Source organism: Lithobates pipiens, unplaced genomic scaffold (assembly GCF_037356315.1).
Source record: "Lithobates pipiens isolate NorthernLeopardFrog02 unplaced genomic scaffold, aLitPip1_a1.2 Scaffold_3, whole genome shotgun sequence".
Classification (NCBI taxonomy): Eukaryota; Metazoa; Chordata; class Amphibia; order Anura; family Ranidae; genus Lithobates; species Lithobates pipiens.
In genome coordinates, this window is record NW_027507790.1 from 37,391,382 (window position 1) to 37,405,641 (window position 14,260).

Below are 14,260 nucleotides of genomic sequence, written 5' to 3' on the forward strand. Positions count from 1 at the left end.
GTGGCTCACTGTCACACCAAGCAGCCGGTGGTGTGCGAGTTCTACGGCTCTCTGTGAATGCAGCTGCCAGCTTGGGTCAGTCTGTGAAAGCATCAGTCCAGCAAGTTTACAACCTCCCATACCTTGGCCATCTAGGCTGACAAAAATCCACGTGCCAAGATGTAATTTCTAGTCGCCATGGTGACCTGGTGCTGGGATTTGTCAATCCCTGTAAAAAAATGCACATATTTGCATAATAAAAATGTGGATTTATAATTTTTGGAGAAAATTAACCTGCAAAGCACTGCAACTGATCAGTGGACAGCAGATGCAATGCCAGGCTACACCCTAAATATGAGTGTTCATCACATGCCTGAACAAAGGGGTCCTGCACGTTGCACCTTTCTTGATCAGGCAATAAACTACCCATTTGGTGCCACTTTGTGCCGAACCTGGGTGTGCTGGCAAATATCTACATTCTAAATATGAGTGTGACACGCAAGGTCTTAAAAATGGAGTTAGCCTTTGGCGTTAGGTGTGAATGTGGCCTAAAAATGAAAAATAAATAAAATACAAGCATTATAAGTATAAGCCGCACAGCATATATAATAACGGAGCTGCCAGTGAGTCAAAGGCCCCATATAGGGCCATATCCCTCGTCGATGCACAGGTGCTGCATGCATTTCCATGCCAGCAGTCCCATTGTTGCCTATTAGGACAGACACTGCTCCCAATATGACATCCATGTGGGTGCACAGCCATGAACGCAATGCATCCTGGGTGAGTTTGGGAACATGCATCCACACAGATGTCATGTTGGAAGTCAGCGGCTGTGTTCATGCAGCCGCTGCATCCCAACAGTCAATAGGACTGCCAGTACGGGGATGCACACAATACCTGTGCATCCCCGTGTTGCCAAAAAACAGCCATGTAATCGTCTTGTGTGAACGAAGCCAAAAGTCTTCCACAGTACACATACTGAGCTACTCCCACGTTTCCCAAAGTACTGGCATAATTACACCCATCTTCGCATAACCAAACAAAGTTTGGGTTTACTGGTCAGCTCTGTCACCTCAATTGTAATGAAATAATTACACCTACCATTCCATGGAAAGGCACATCCTATGTTCTCCCATATTGCCAAAGTACACCCATCACCATTTGGCTGGACTCAGAACACATACTGGCATTATTACACCTATAATCCCATCACCATACACAACATTTACCGACCAGATCCCACACACTTATAACCCAATAGCCTAACCCAGGGCTCGACAAACCCCGGTCGCCAGGTCGCATTTGCGCCTAGATTTTGTGTCCTGGCGACCGGGGCAACGCTGCTGGGGTATCCTGTCTCCATTTGGACCCCGAACTCCGCCGCGCAATTCCATCGGGCCGCGCCGGCCAGTAATTGAGGCCGCGGCTTTGCGGCCTTCTAAAATCTTTCGGTAGTCTGGCGCCATCTTGTGGTGGATGTAGAAATTACACCCTATTCCAATAATGCTAATTCCTAATGGAGTGAAGCTCCCCTGCCTGTTTGCCCAACGGTGAGTGTGGTGAGTGTGGTGGCTGGTAAATGGCTTCTCATATTATATATTATTAAATTTTATATATATATATATATATATATATATATATATATATATATATATATATATATCCTGTTTCCCCGATAGTAAGACACCCCCGATTGTAAGACGTATCGGGAGTTTCAGAGGGGTCGGCTAATATAAGCCGTACCCCGAAAGTAAGACATATGTCTTACTTTCGGGGAAACACGGGGGTATTGCCGCCTCCCTCTCATCTAGCTGCGCGCCACCTCCTGCCCACGTCCGCACCGTCCCCCTCTCCATACGTCGCCGCGTCTGCCATTTCCCTCTGATCTTAATGAGCGCCGCCTCCTGCCCACGCCTGAGCCGTCCCCCTCTCCATACGTCACCGCGCCGTCCCCTGCACTTGTCACTGCCGCCTCCTGCTTAAAATACGGTAATGCACACAGTATTAATCATACATCAGTAAAACATACACACTGGCATACTGGGGTATCATCTGCTGTATGTAACCCAGTGGGTATCAGCAGGTGTCACACTGGATTAAATACAGCAGGTGGTACTGTATCACACATAAATCTGTTTTATCTTCCAGTATTCCACTGTTCGTTCTTACCATTTTTCATTGTTTTACATGTTATGCAATGTTGTAACAAGACATTCTTGGCACTTCCTTTTATAAAACTGTTTTGTGGTGAATACAATACTGTTCAGGTTGTTAATAAATGTTAATTTTATGGTTAAAACAAAAAATTCGACAATTTTTTTCCAATATAAGACATACCCCGAAAGTAAGACATAGCGGGGCTTTTGGGGATAAAAAGAAAGTAAGACACTGTCTTACTTTCGGGGAAACACGGTATATATATATATATATATATATATATATATATATATATATATATATATATATATATATATATATATATATATATATATATATATATATATATATATATATATATATATATATATATATATATATATATATTTTTTTTTTTTTTTTTTTTGTAAAAAGTTAAAAAAAAAATTATTTTAATTAAGGAAAAAAAAAATATTATTTGTAATCCTCCCTGCTTGACCCCTTTCACAAGGGCTGTCTGATCAGGTTCACCTGTCAGTTTTTCAGGCGGACCTGATCGAACCCTTAGCAGGGAAATGGCAGTAAATGAGCGGGAATATGTCGGAAATAATAGTCACATTCTTTTGTTAACCACTTCGTGCCCGCGCTATAGACGAAAGATGTCTACAGCGCGGACACCAATTGCCGGGAGGGCGTCCCTAGACATCCTCCTGTTTACTTCCCCTCTGCACGCCGCCATGGGCGAGCATCGGGGAAGTTCTGTGTTGGCCGTGTCCCTTGGATACAGCCAATCACAGATCATGCTAAATGACCAATCACAGCGGCCATTTAGCACTCGAGCGGTGTGTCCAATGAGAGGTGATCTCATATGTGGGGGGCTGGGGGCTATCTTCCCCTCACTCGTCTCCATGTCAGGCCAGGGACAGGTCCAGATCGCCGTCACCGACCTGGCTCCTAACTTTTTTAGCTGGCTCCTAGATTCCAAGCAAATTTGTCAACCCCTGGCCTAACCCATTCAATTTCAATGGCATCACTGCACCCATCATCCCACAAATACAAAACATATACCAACATCATTACACCCATCATTGCACAGCTGGAGTATGTACTGGCTGGCTCTGATGCTACCCATAGTATGAACATCATTACACCCACCTCCTCGTTGCCAGAAGCAGAATACCAAGTTGCATCACCCATCATCCCATGTTCACCCACACTCCCCATTACTTCTATCATCCCACAGCCTAACAGAGCACATACTAGCCAGCTCCCATACTCCCCACAGTACTGGCTTTATCCCATGGCTAGACAAAACCCATACTGGTAAGCTCTCCCCTCCCATCAACATTAATGGCATCAATACAACCATCATCTAATGGCTGGACACACAACACATAATTGCATCATTGCACCCATTATATCCCATGGCCAGTGACAGAGCATGTATTAGCCAGTTCTGACATTCCCCATAGTAGTAGGAGCATCATTACACCCAGCATCCCATGGCCAGACACAAAACATGTACCGAGTGCCTACCACACACCTAAAACTCCATAGCCATCCACATTCCCCATTGTACTGGCATCACTACACCCATCATGCCCTGCCTTAATACAAGACATGTACTATTGACATAAATACACCTATCATTCTATGTCTTCCAATGCTCCCCATACATAGTACCATCATCACACCTCTCATCCCATGGTTGGACACATATTGGCCAGCTCGCACACTTTCCATTGCATCATTAGACCCATCATGGTGTAGACTCCAATCCCACAGTACCAATACACCCAACATACCATGCTCTCCCATAGTACCATTACACTGATCATCCCCTGCTAATACTGGACATGTAGTATTGACATCAACACAACCAACATTCCATGTTCCTCCCTACTCCCCACAGCTCTCATCCCATGGCTTTATACATACCAGCCAGCTTCCACACCCCCTACAGGATCATTAAACTCATCATCCTATAGACTTCCATACACTCCATAGTACCAACACACCCATTATCTCCTGCCCTAATACAGGACATAGTATTAATATCAATGCATCAAACATTCTATGTCCTCCCATATCCCCCCCCCCCCCCCCAATATTACACCTCTCATCCCATGGCTGGACACTGCTCAGCTCCCACACTTTACATAGTATCATTAGACCTATAATTCTATAGACTTCCATAGTACCAATACACGCAATATTCCATGGGCTTCATCACCCCCCATAGTATCATTAACTCATACCATAGCCTCCCACGCTTGCCATGGTAATGGTATCATTACACCCAACATCCCATGACCTCCCACACTCCTTATGGTACCATTATACCTATCATACCATGGCCTCCCAAACTTTTCATACTACTATTACACCCATCAACCCCATAGTATCCACCATCTTTTGCCCTATGAATAATGGGGTTGCCTCAGGTTTAAGCAAGATACCATCGTCCCAATTAATGTATATAGAAAAATGAGCATAAAGCTCAGACATATAGGAAAAAACTCTGGAGAAAAATTTCCTAAAGATTTAGTGGGAAGAATAGGGACTATTGCGGTATCATGTAATAATCAAATAGTAATCATTAAAATTAAAATTCAATAACATTTTATTATGGATAGCTACAGACAAGTAGTAAACAGACATATACACAAAAAAATCAGAACAAACAAAGTATACTCAATCCATTAGGAGGACAGAATAGATACAAGGGTAATTGAAAAATCCCCAATAAGAAGGGATTTTTTACATAAGTGTAGAATTGACGTGTAAATCGACCGGTTTCGCGGCACTGGAGAAGCCGCTTCCTCAGGAAACGTCACCTACAAATCTGATATATACAAGAAAAATAGTATAATATTTCAATAAGTACAATAATCTTAAATTTTTTATGACCATAAATATATAGATAATTGGCAACCAGAAATAATAGTAAAAATGTCATGACTCACCCCTAGGTTTCTCAAACCCTTCAACACCAGAGCGACCAACTTTGAGACACCCAAACTTAGGGTGCCCCCCCTGGGGGCGGGCACGGGGGGTACAATGTGTAGAGAGACACTATAAACTACGGGTGGAAAAATTTAAATAAAAAAATATATATATATAATGAAATAATCTGTTTAGGGTAAGTATATGAAAAGATATTTTAAGGCCCATGGACGGGAGAATTTAGAAATTTTAATTATTGAAAAATAGATAAGTAAAATCTATCAAACCAAAAGAAACACCCAGTGGTCCATGGCCTATATATCTAGGTGACAGAGTGCTAGAGACTAAAGGGTTAAGCTAATAAGCAAAACCTACCCCAATTTTGTCAAAAATAGCTAAAAAAGGTATGCTGCATTATATGTAACCAAACGAATCTTCAATATAAAAGACCAGCAAGTTTCATAGGAGTTTGCTCTAGGTGTAAAATTGAAAGGTAGAAATATATCAGCTGGACCCATAAATACAAATAAGCTGGAGTTAGAGAGCAAAAGTACAAAGATAAAGGAAAAAATACAATGTCAGTATTACCTTCAAGACCATAGCTATGTATGTGTGCTTGTGTCTCTCAATCAACGCCGCTCTGGAAATAAAATTCCAGCAGCGGCGCCTTTCATACCCCCAACCCTGTTATATTGTGTTTTTTTCTTGTCATATTTGATGTACATGTCATGGCTTCCCCCCCCCCCCCCCGGCCTTGCCCCCTAACTATGGCGACTTGAGGAGTTCATTCTCCCCCCTCATGGGTGGACATGTGGCAACCGTGGGGAACGTTTTACCAGCTCTGCCCCTCTGACAAAATTGAGGTAGGTTTTGCTTATTAGCTTAACCCTTTAGTCTCTAGCACTCTGTCACCTAGATATATAGGCCATGGACCACTGGGTGTTTCTTTTGGTTTGATAGATTTTACTTATCTATTTTTCAATAATTAAAATTTCTAAATTCTCCCGTCCATGGGCCTTAAAATATCTTTTCATATACTTACCCTAAACAGATTATTTCATTATAATTTTTTATTTTAGTTTTTCCACCCGTAGTGTATAGTGTCTCTCTACACATTGTACCCCCCCGTGCCCGCCCCCGGGGGGAGGCACCCTATGTTTGGGTGTCTCAAAGTTGGTCGCTCTGGTGTTGAAGGGTTTGAGAAACCTAGGGGTGAGTCATGACATTTTTACTATTATTATTTCTGGTTGCAAATTATCTATATATTTATGGTCATAAAAAAATTTAAGATTATTGTACTTATTGAAATATTGTACGATTTTTCTTGTATATATCAGATTTGTAGGTGACGTTTCCTGAGGAAGTGGCTTCTCCAGTGCCGCGAAACCAGTCGATTTACACGTCAATTCTACACTTATGCAAAAAAATCCCTTCTTATTGGGGATTTTTCAATTACCCTTGTATCTATTCTGTCCTCCTAATGGATTGAGTATACTTTGTTCTGATTTTTTGTGTATATGTCTGTTTACTACTTGTCTGTAGCTATCCATAATAAAATGTTATTGAATTTTAATTTTAATGATTACCATTTGATTATTACATGATACCGCAATAGTCCCTATTCTTCCCACTAAATCTTTAGGGAATTTTCCTCCAGAGTTTTTTCCTATATGTCTGAGCTTTATGCTTATTTTTCTATATCTTTTGCCCTATGACATTTGCCATGGTATCATTACACCCATCATCCACTGCCTCAATACAGGACATGTAGTATTGACATCAATACACCCAACATTCTAGGTCTTCCAATGCTCCCCATACATAGTACCAACGTCATCACACCTTTCATCTCATGGTTGGACACATACTGGCCAACAACCATACTTTCCAATAGTATCATTAGACTCATCATCCTGTAGACTTTCATAACCCCATCATATAATGGCCTCCTACAATTCCCACAGTACCATCACACCCATCATCCTTTGTCCTAGGACACTTGCCATGGTATCATTACACCCATCATCCCCTGCCTTAGTAAAGGCTAGTAGTATTGAAATCAATACACCTAACATTTCATGTCCTCCCACATGTCCCCAAAAGTATCCCATTGCTGGGCACATACCAGCCAGCAGCCACATTTTCCATAGTATCCATTGGACCCATCATCCTATAAACCCCCATAGTAGCAATATATCCAGCATTCCATGGGCTCCCCCACCCCCCATAGTACCATTAAGTCCTACCATAGCCTCCCACACTTGCCATGGGATCATCACAGCCAACATCTCATAGCCTCCCACACTCCTCATGGTATCATTATAACCATCATGCCATGGCCTCCCACTTCCCATAGTATTATTACACCCTTCGTGCTTTGTCCTACGACACTTGCCATGACATCATTACAACCATCATCCCCTGCCTTAATACAGGACATCAATACACCCCAGACATACTACCATTATCATCATACCTCTCATCCCATGGCTGGACACATACAGGAACAACACATTGTATAGTATCATTAGACCCATAATCCTGTAGACTCCCATACCCCCATCATGCCATAGCCTCCTATGGTATCATTCCACCCATCATCCCTTGTCCTACCGACACTTGCCATGGTATCATTCCTCCCATCATCCCTTGTCCTAACGACACTTGCCATGGTATCATTCCGCCCATCATCCCTTGTCCTACCGACACTTGCCATGGTATCATTCCGCCCATCATCCCTTGTCCTACCGACACTTGCCATGGTATCATTCCGCCCATCATCCCTTGTCCTACCGACACTTGCCATGGTATCATTCCGCCCATCATCCCTTGTCCTACCGACACTTGCCATGGTATCATTCCGCCCATCATCCCTTGTCCTACCGACACTTGCCATGGTATCATTCCGCCCATCATCCCTTGTCCTACCGACACTTGCCATGGTATCATTCCGCCCATCATCCCTTGTCCTACCGACACTTGCCATGGTATCATTACACCCATCATCCCTTGTCCTGCCATACCCCAACAGTATCCCATTGCTGGGCACATACCAGCCAGCACCCACACTTTCCATAGTATCCATTAGACCCATCATCCTATAAATCCATCCCCATAGTAGCAATATACACAGCATTCCATGGGCTCCACCATCCCCATACCTCTACATTCCATAGCCCCCCACACTTGCCATTGTATCATCCTAGCCCTGAACCCTTCTAGCACCATCAACCCCATCCCCCGTGGCCGGTGACACAAGGTGAGCTGCCTAGCCATAGACAGCCGGTGTCAGCCCCCCTGTGCTCTGTATGGAGTGATCAGGAAGACACAGGCAGTGACAACTCTACGGACAGCCCGGCACTAAGTCACAGCTCCAGAGTTGACAACGAAGTCCGGGGTGAGGCAACAGAAGAGAGCACCCAAGCGGTCACTCCCACCATCCTCCCCCCGTGCCCATTGCTGCAGCTGACCAGAAGGGCCTCTCCCAGAATGGCCCCATGTCCTCCATCCCAGGCAGGCGCTCTCACCGCTGTCTCCGATGATAAGCAGCTTGAAGAGATGGTCGTAATCCCGGGCCATGGCAACGGCGGCCTGTGCAGTGGGTGGGCCGGCTCCCGGGATCCGCGCTTTCCGTTCCGACCGAATCCGCTTCCCGGACAAACAGCCGGAAGTGACAGCGAGACCGCGCGGACAGGCGCATGCGCACACCCCGCCCACAGGAGCCCCACCTGGGTGCGCGCTCGGGGCGGCTCCCGTCCAAAGGCTTGGGAGCGAGCGCTGTGTGGTCAGACACCATTTTGTGTCCTGGCAGCTATGGAGGCTCTTGTCTTCAGCTGGCCTGTGACTTCTACGAGGTCTACTTATTCCCCGTGAAATACTAGTACCGTCAGTAATGACCTCCTTCTGAGGAATTCAGGAGGCTCTGTGTCACTAGATAACACGGGGCTCAGGCCGGAGAGAGCTCTCATATGATTAGGTGTCCCTTGGGGAAAGCAGGAAAAGGACATGGTGACAAAGTCCGCACAACTACATCCTGCACCTTGTATACGTCAATGTATTTAATACCCCTAATCTACTAAGATGTCAGCCTATCACCAGCCTAAAACACATAAAAGTCTGCCACTTCAATTGCTTCCTTGCAGAGTTGCCTTTCCAGAATTCATTTTCTTTTACTTGCAATGAGATCCTCCCTGATGGCTGATGCTGTGCATCTGAATTGGATGACCAGGCAGTTGAGTAGTTTGGGTATAGACAGATCATTCTGGACACCAATATTTTATAAGGAGACAAGGTTCTGGTGGTGGCCAAGTTCCATGCATTGTTAGGGTGTCCACAACACCTGCCCAGCCTCTTATTCTGAGGATCTTCCAGGATAGTGGAAGAGACTATTTGCTTGACTCCAGGGGCTGGGTTGGTGATCCACCAGCCAGAGACATTCTGGTACTGGGTGTCAGGCACATTGGTAGGCCCAGTGACTGTACCTTCTTATCCCATGCAGCTAGAATATTGAGTTGCAACGGGCTGGCGTGGAACTGGGCAAATGGGACTGACTTGAATGTTAGTCATGCAAATAAGGCAGAGTTGGATGGCTCCTGGACTGTAGGGTCCATGTCTGGGAGCAAAGAGGGAGACATTTCTGTGGATGAAAGAAAACTCTAGACTGAGCAGTCTAGAGGTATTCCAAGCAATGAGTCGGTTCCAGCTGTGACTTATGAAGGTTCAGAATCCAACCAAACCTTTGTAGAGTCTGGACAGTCCGTCTGACATTGTCTGACAAGTAGATATCCCACTGTGGGAATGTCCTGTGGGCAAAACAAGGTTAGCACGAGAGCAAAGATCTTGATGAACACTTAGGGTCCAGTAGACAGACCAAAAGGAAGTCCACTACCTATATAGCCCCTCCCACTACTGGGAGTACCTCATTTTTTTTGTAGCAAAGCAATACACGTGTATACCATAAAGAGGGGAGGGACCTCTGTCCCGTGATGTACTTCAAAGAAAAGTATTTTACAGGTAAGCTGTTATAAAAATCCTATTTTCTTTAATGGTACATCACGGGACACAGAGCCATAGTAATTAATATGTGGGATGTTCCAGAGCAATGCCAACTGAGGGGAGGGAGACACAACAGAATTAGGGCAGCATGAGACTAGAGGACTTATACTGCTGCCTGCAGCACACTAAGCCCAAAGGTCAATATCCTCATGCCTTTTTACATTCAACTGATAAAATCTGGTATATGTATAGACTGAAGACCAAGTTGGAGCCTTGTAGATTTGAACCATGGAAGCTTGGTGATGCACTCCCACAAAGCACGAACAGTCCTAGTAGAATGCGCTTTTGATTTGAGAGGGTGGAATCCTCCTCTTTATGCCATAAGCCTGAACAGTTACTTGCTGAATCTATTTAGAAATAGTAGATTTCGATGTTGCCTGTCTTTTTTCTAGGACCTTCAGGCAACACAACAAAACATCAGTTTTTTCGAATCTGAGCAGTCGCCTTTAAGTAGACCTTGAGTGCTCTCACCACATCAAGAGAATATTGTAATTTCCCTTCCGTAGAACAGGGTTCTGGAAAAAATGAAGTTAGAACAATATCCTGGTTTGAATAAAAACTAGACACTACCTTCGGTAGAAAGTTAGGGTGAGGATGCAATACTACCTTATCCTTGTGGATAATCAAATATGGCTCTTTACAAGAAAGAGCAGCCAACTCTGATACCCTTTTTGCAGAAGATACGGCTACCAGAAAATTAGTTTCCTTGTCAAAAGGACTGTCAGGCTGGCTTAGCCCTTCCTTCTCTGGGCTGGCTGCTCAGCTGTCGGCTAATTGCCAGCTCTGACTACTCGATCCGGTTACTGGACTCTGGCTATGCTTTGACTACGCTTAGCTATGAATAAGCACTGATTTCAGTGCGAAACACATCAGAATTTTTGGACCCTTTTCCTTTGCTGTGGATTATTTGATGTCATGTGACCCTCGACTTTTACTAAAAACACAGGATTTTAAGTCTTTTTCCGGTGTGCAGCTATCCAGTTTTTTCCTGCTATTGTATGCTTTGACTACGCTTACTCTATTTACCTTTTTATTTTTATTTAATAAACAAGTGTGATTTAATTGTACTTCTGTCTCGGTCTGATTCATGGTTTCTGACAGTAGGCAAAGGCCATGAATTCAGAAGATACAGTCAATCCACTTGTTGGTAATATTTTTTCCAGATTGGATGAGCAAGATCACCGCATGGATCAGTTTGCCATGGCATTACAAACACTCCTGAGTCACACGGCTCAAAATGGAAACCCCCACTGTGGCTGCTCCGGTACAACCTGAGTTGCAGGCCGTCCCTGCTGCTGCACCAGTCTCTGTGCAGGCACCCGTCTTGAGTATTACCTCTATAAGAGGTATGTCTGGTTCCGCTCTGCTTCCCCAGCGATTTGGGGGCAATCCAGTTCAATGCAGAGGGTTTCTCAAACAGGTTGAGATATACTTTGAGATGCTGCCCCAGGCGTTTCCCACAGACAGAAGCAAAGTAGATTTTGTGATATCTTTGCTTTCTGAGAGAGCCTTGGCCTGGGCTAACCTTTTATGGGAGACGCAAAAACCTGTTGTTTTGAGTTACCCTAAGTTTGTGGCCTCCTTTAAAAGGGTATTTGACATTCCCGCACCCTCCGCTTCTGCTGCCCAGTGCCTCATGTCCATCAAACAGAGTACGAGAACAGTTGCTGACTTCGCCATTGAATTCCGTACTCTGGCAGCAGAGGTTGCTTGGAACAATGAGGCCCTCGTGGCTACTTTTTCTCATGGTCTCTCGGATTCCATCAAGAATGAGATAGCAGCCCGAGATATACCCACTGAGCTGGAGAGCTTGATCTCGTTTCCATCCTCATTGACTCCATACTCAGAGACTTTCTTTTAAGGAGCGCTTACGGAAGCCTCTTCTACGTTTGCCTCCGAGCTTTGTAGTCCCACCCATGCCTCCCTCACCTCCCATACCTCCTGGTACAGAGTCGGTCAGTGAAGATGAACCCATGCATCGGGCTTCACGCGTCTCTCTGCGTATGAGAGAGCTTTTAGGAGGAGGGAGAGATTGTGCCTTTATTGTGGCCAGGCAGGCCACTTTTTGAAGTCTTGTCCTACCTGTCCAGGGAACGCCCGAACCTTGAGGTCCTGTCATGGACAGACCTTAGGTGGCATTGTTTCGTCCCCAGCTATCCAGAAGGATAAGCCCCTGGTTTCGGTCACCCTTTCTTGGGCTGATTGGTCCATCAAGATACAGGCTCTAGGAATGAAGAAGTTTTGGTGTGGGGGTATTGGAGTAGCCGTTCACGCTGACTTTATATAACCAACCCAGACCAATAATTGGTGTTTGGACTATACCGGTACTTTATGTATAAAAAGAAGGAGATAATAATAAAAGTTAACACATGTTTAATAAATACAAAGAAAGAAGAACAAAATACAAAACATCATGGATAAAATCATAATACACCCCAGAGCATTTAGCATATACAGATACTCATAGAAGAGTTCAATTCTGGTGGCGTACAAAAAGGTTTCCTCTACTAGTTTCACGGATCATCCGCTTCTTCAGGAGGATAGCTATATAAATTGTAATAAACAATATACAAGTCATTAACAATCAACCTGTTCATGTATATAAAAAATTGGAACATTGTTTAGCCAGTAATTATACAGAATAAAATCAAGGGAAATATAAGGATATTAACTTACCCAAAGGTTCAAAGAAAGGTCAAATTAAACAAATTACAGGTAAGTGGATCCCTATATTCCCCCTACGGCAGACATGGGGGGTTGGTGCGTATAGCTCTGGTAAAGTGAATAAAATAATAACCCAATTAGTGGCGAGGGGGGGGGAGAGAGAGGGGAGGGGAGAAAGGGAGGGAGGGGAGAGGCGAAGAGAGAAGAAAAAAAAGGGGGGAAAGGAAAAACGGGGGGGAGGGGAGGGAGGAAAACAGGGGAAGGGGGGGGGAAGAGAAAAGGAAAACACGCACACACACACATATACAAACATACACATATATGTGCCCCCCCCCCCCACAAACACACCCACCCACCCCAACCCCCCTCCCAAAAACCCCCTCTGCCATATAGTCAAAACTTACCGATCACAATATGTAGGGATATATCTAGTGACGGAACAAATACCCCACAGGAGTTCAATAGCGTAAACAGTGACTTAAACCTGCAGGCAATTCAGTATATTGGCTAGGGGTAAGGTGTTGTTGCATCTATATAGAAGATAGTAGAAAAATATATATATATGTCTACTTCATATAATAGTGGCAAGCAGTTAGGGGGTCTAGATAAAATCTCCACAGAAAGGTATATTACCTGGTAGATGTAGAAAAACAGTGTGAAACCACAAGTCCTGCGCTATCGCCTGCCCAAACACAGCGGTCTAATGACCGCTGTTTTATGGGATCCCCAACGAGCGTCCCGCCAGGCGTGCCGCCGGCGACTGACGTCACGCCGTCAGCGCCTCCACACTGCGCATGTGCGGTGTAAGATAACACCGCAACGGAAGTGCGCAGGAAGGAACAACTAGACAACGGATGTTCTGGTGTCACTGTCCTAACCCTGCAAGCCATGGGAGAGGGAAAGTCCCGCCCAAAGACCAGGAGGAGCACATGTCCGCTGGAGGGGGGGATACTAAGCAGGGGTTCCACAGAAACAAACACACACCGGGGAAAAAAAACAAAGGGAGAGGGGGAAAGGGGGGGGGTTTTTTCTTTGACGGATCTGGGTAAGGAAAAATCCTGTACATACAAAAAAGGTTTTTTATTATTATGGTTAATTATTTCCATTTAAATTCAACATTACAGACATGCTATTGCAATAACATATCCAGATAATTACAACAATATATATATATATAATCAAGGAAAAGTCCCGAAAAGAAAAACATTGATGAAAGAAGAAGAAAAAAAAAAAACCCTCATGTTGGTGTGTACTGTTTAAAGAAAATGTTTATAGGAAATTGTCTCATTGAGCCCAGGGGGGTGGGTGGCATCGAGTCATTCGATCCAGAGGGTTTCTCTCTGTAAAATCGCTTGATCCCAATCCCCTCCCCTTGGGTTTGGGGGGGGATCACCTCCAACACATAGAACTGGATAACAGAGGTATCATAGTTACATAGTTAGTCAGGTTGAAAAAAGACACAAGTCCATCCAGTTCAACC

The 14,260-nt window shown here is 44.5% G+C and overlaps 1 protein-coding gene across 1 annotated transcript in view; it reads right to left on the bottom strand.

The window, feature by feature from the left end:
• RAB35 (RAB35, member RAS oncogene family) overlaps positions 1–8,762 on the bottom strand; it is a 60,486-nt gene extending 51,724 nt beyond the window's left edge. The window contains exon 1 of the mRNA XM_077461443.1: positions 8,589–8,762. Within this exon, the coding sequence (XP_077317569.1) occupies positions 8,589–8,640 (52 nt within the window). The 5' untranslated portion in view covers positions 8,641–8,762. The remainder of the gene's footprint in view (positions 1–8,588) is intronic.
• Positions 8,763–14,260: the final 5,498 nt, after the last annotated feature.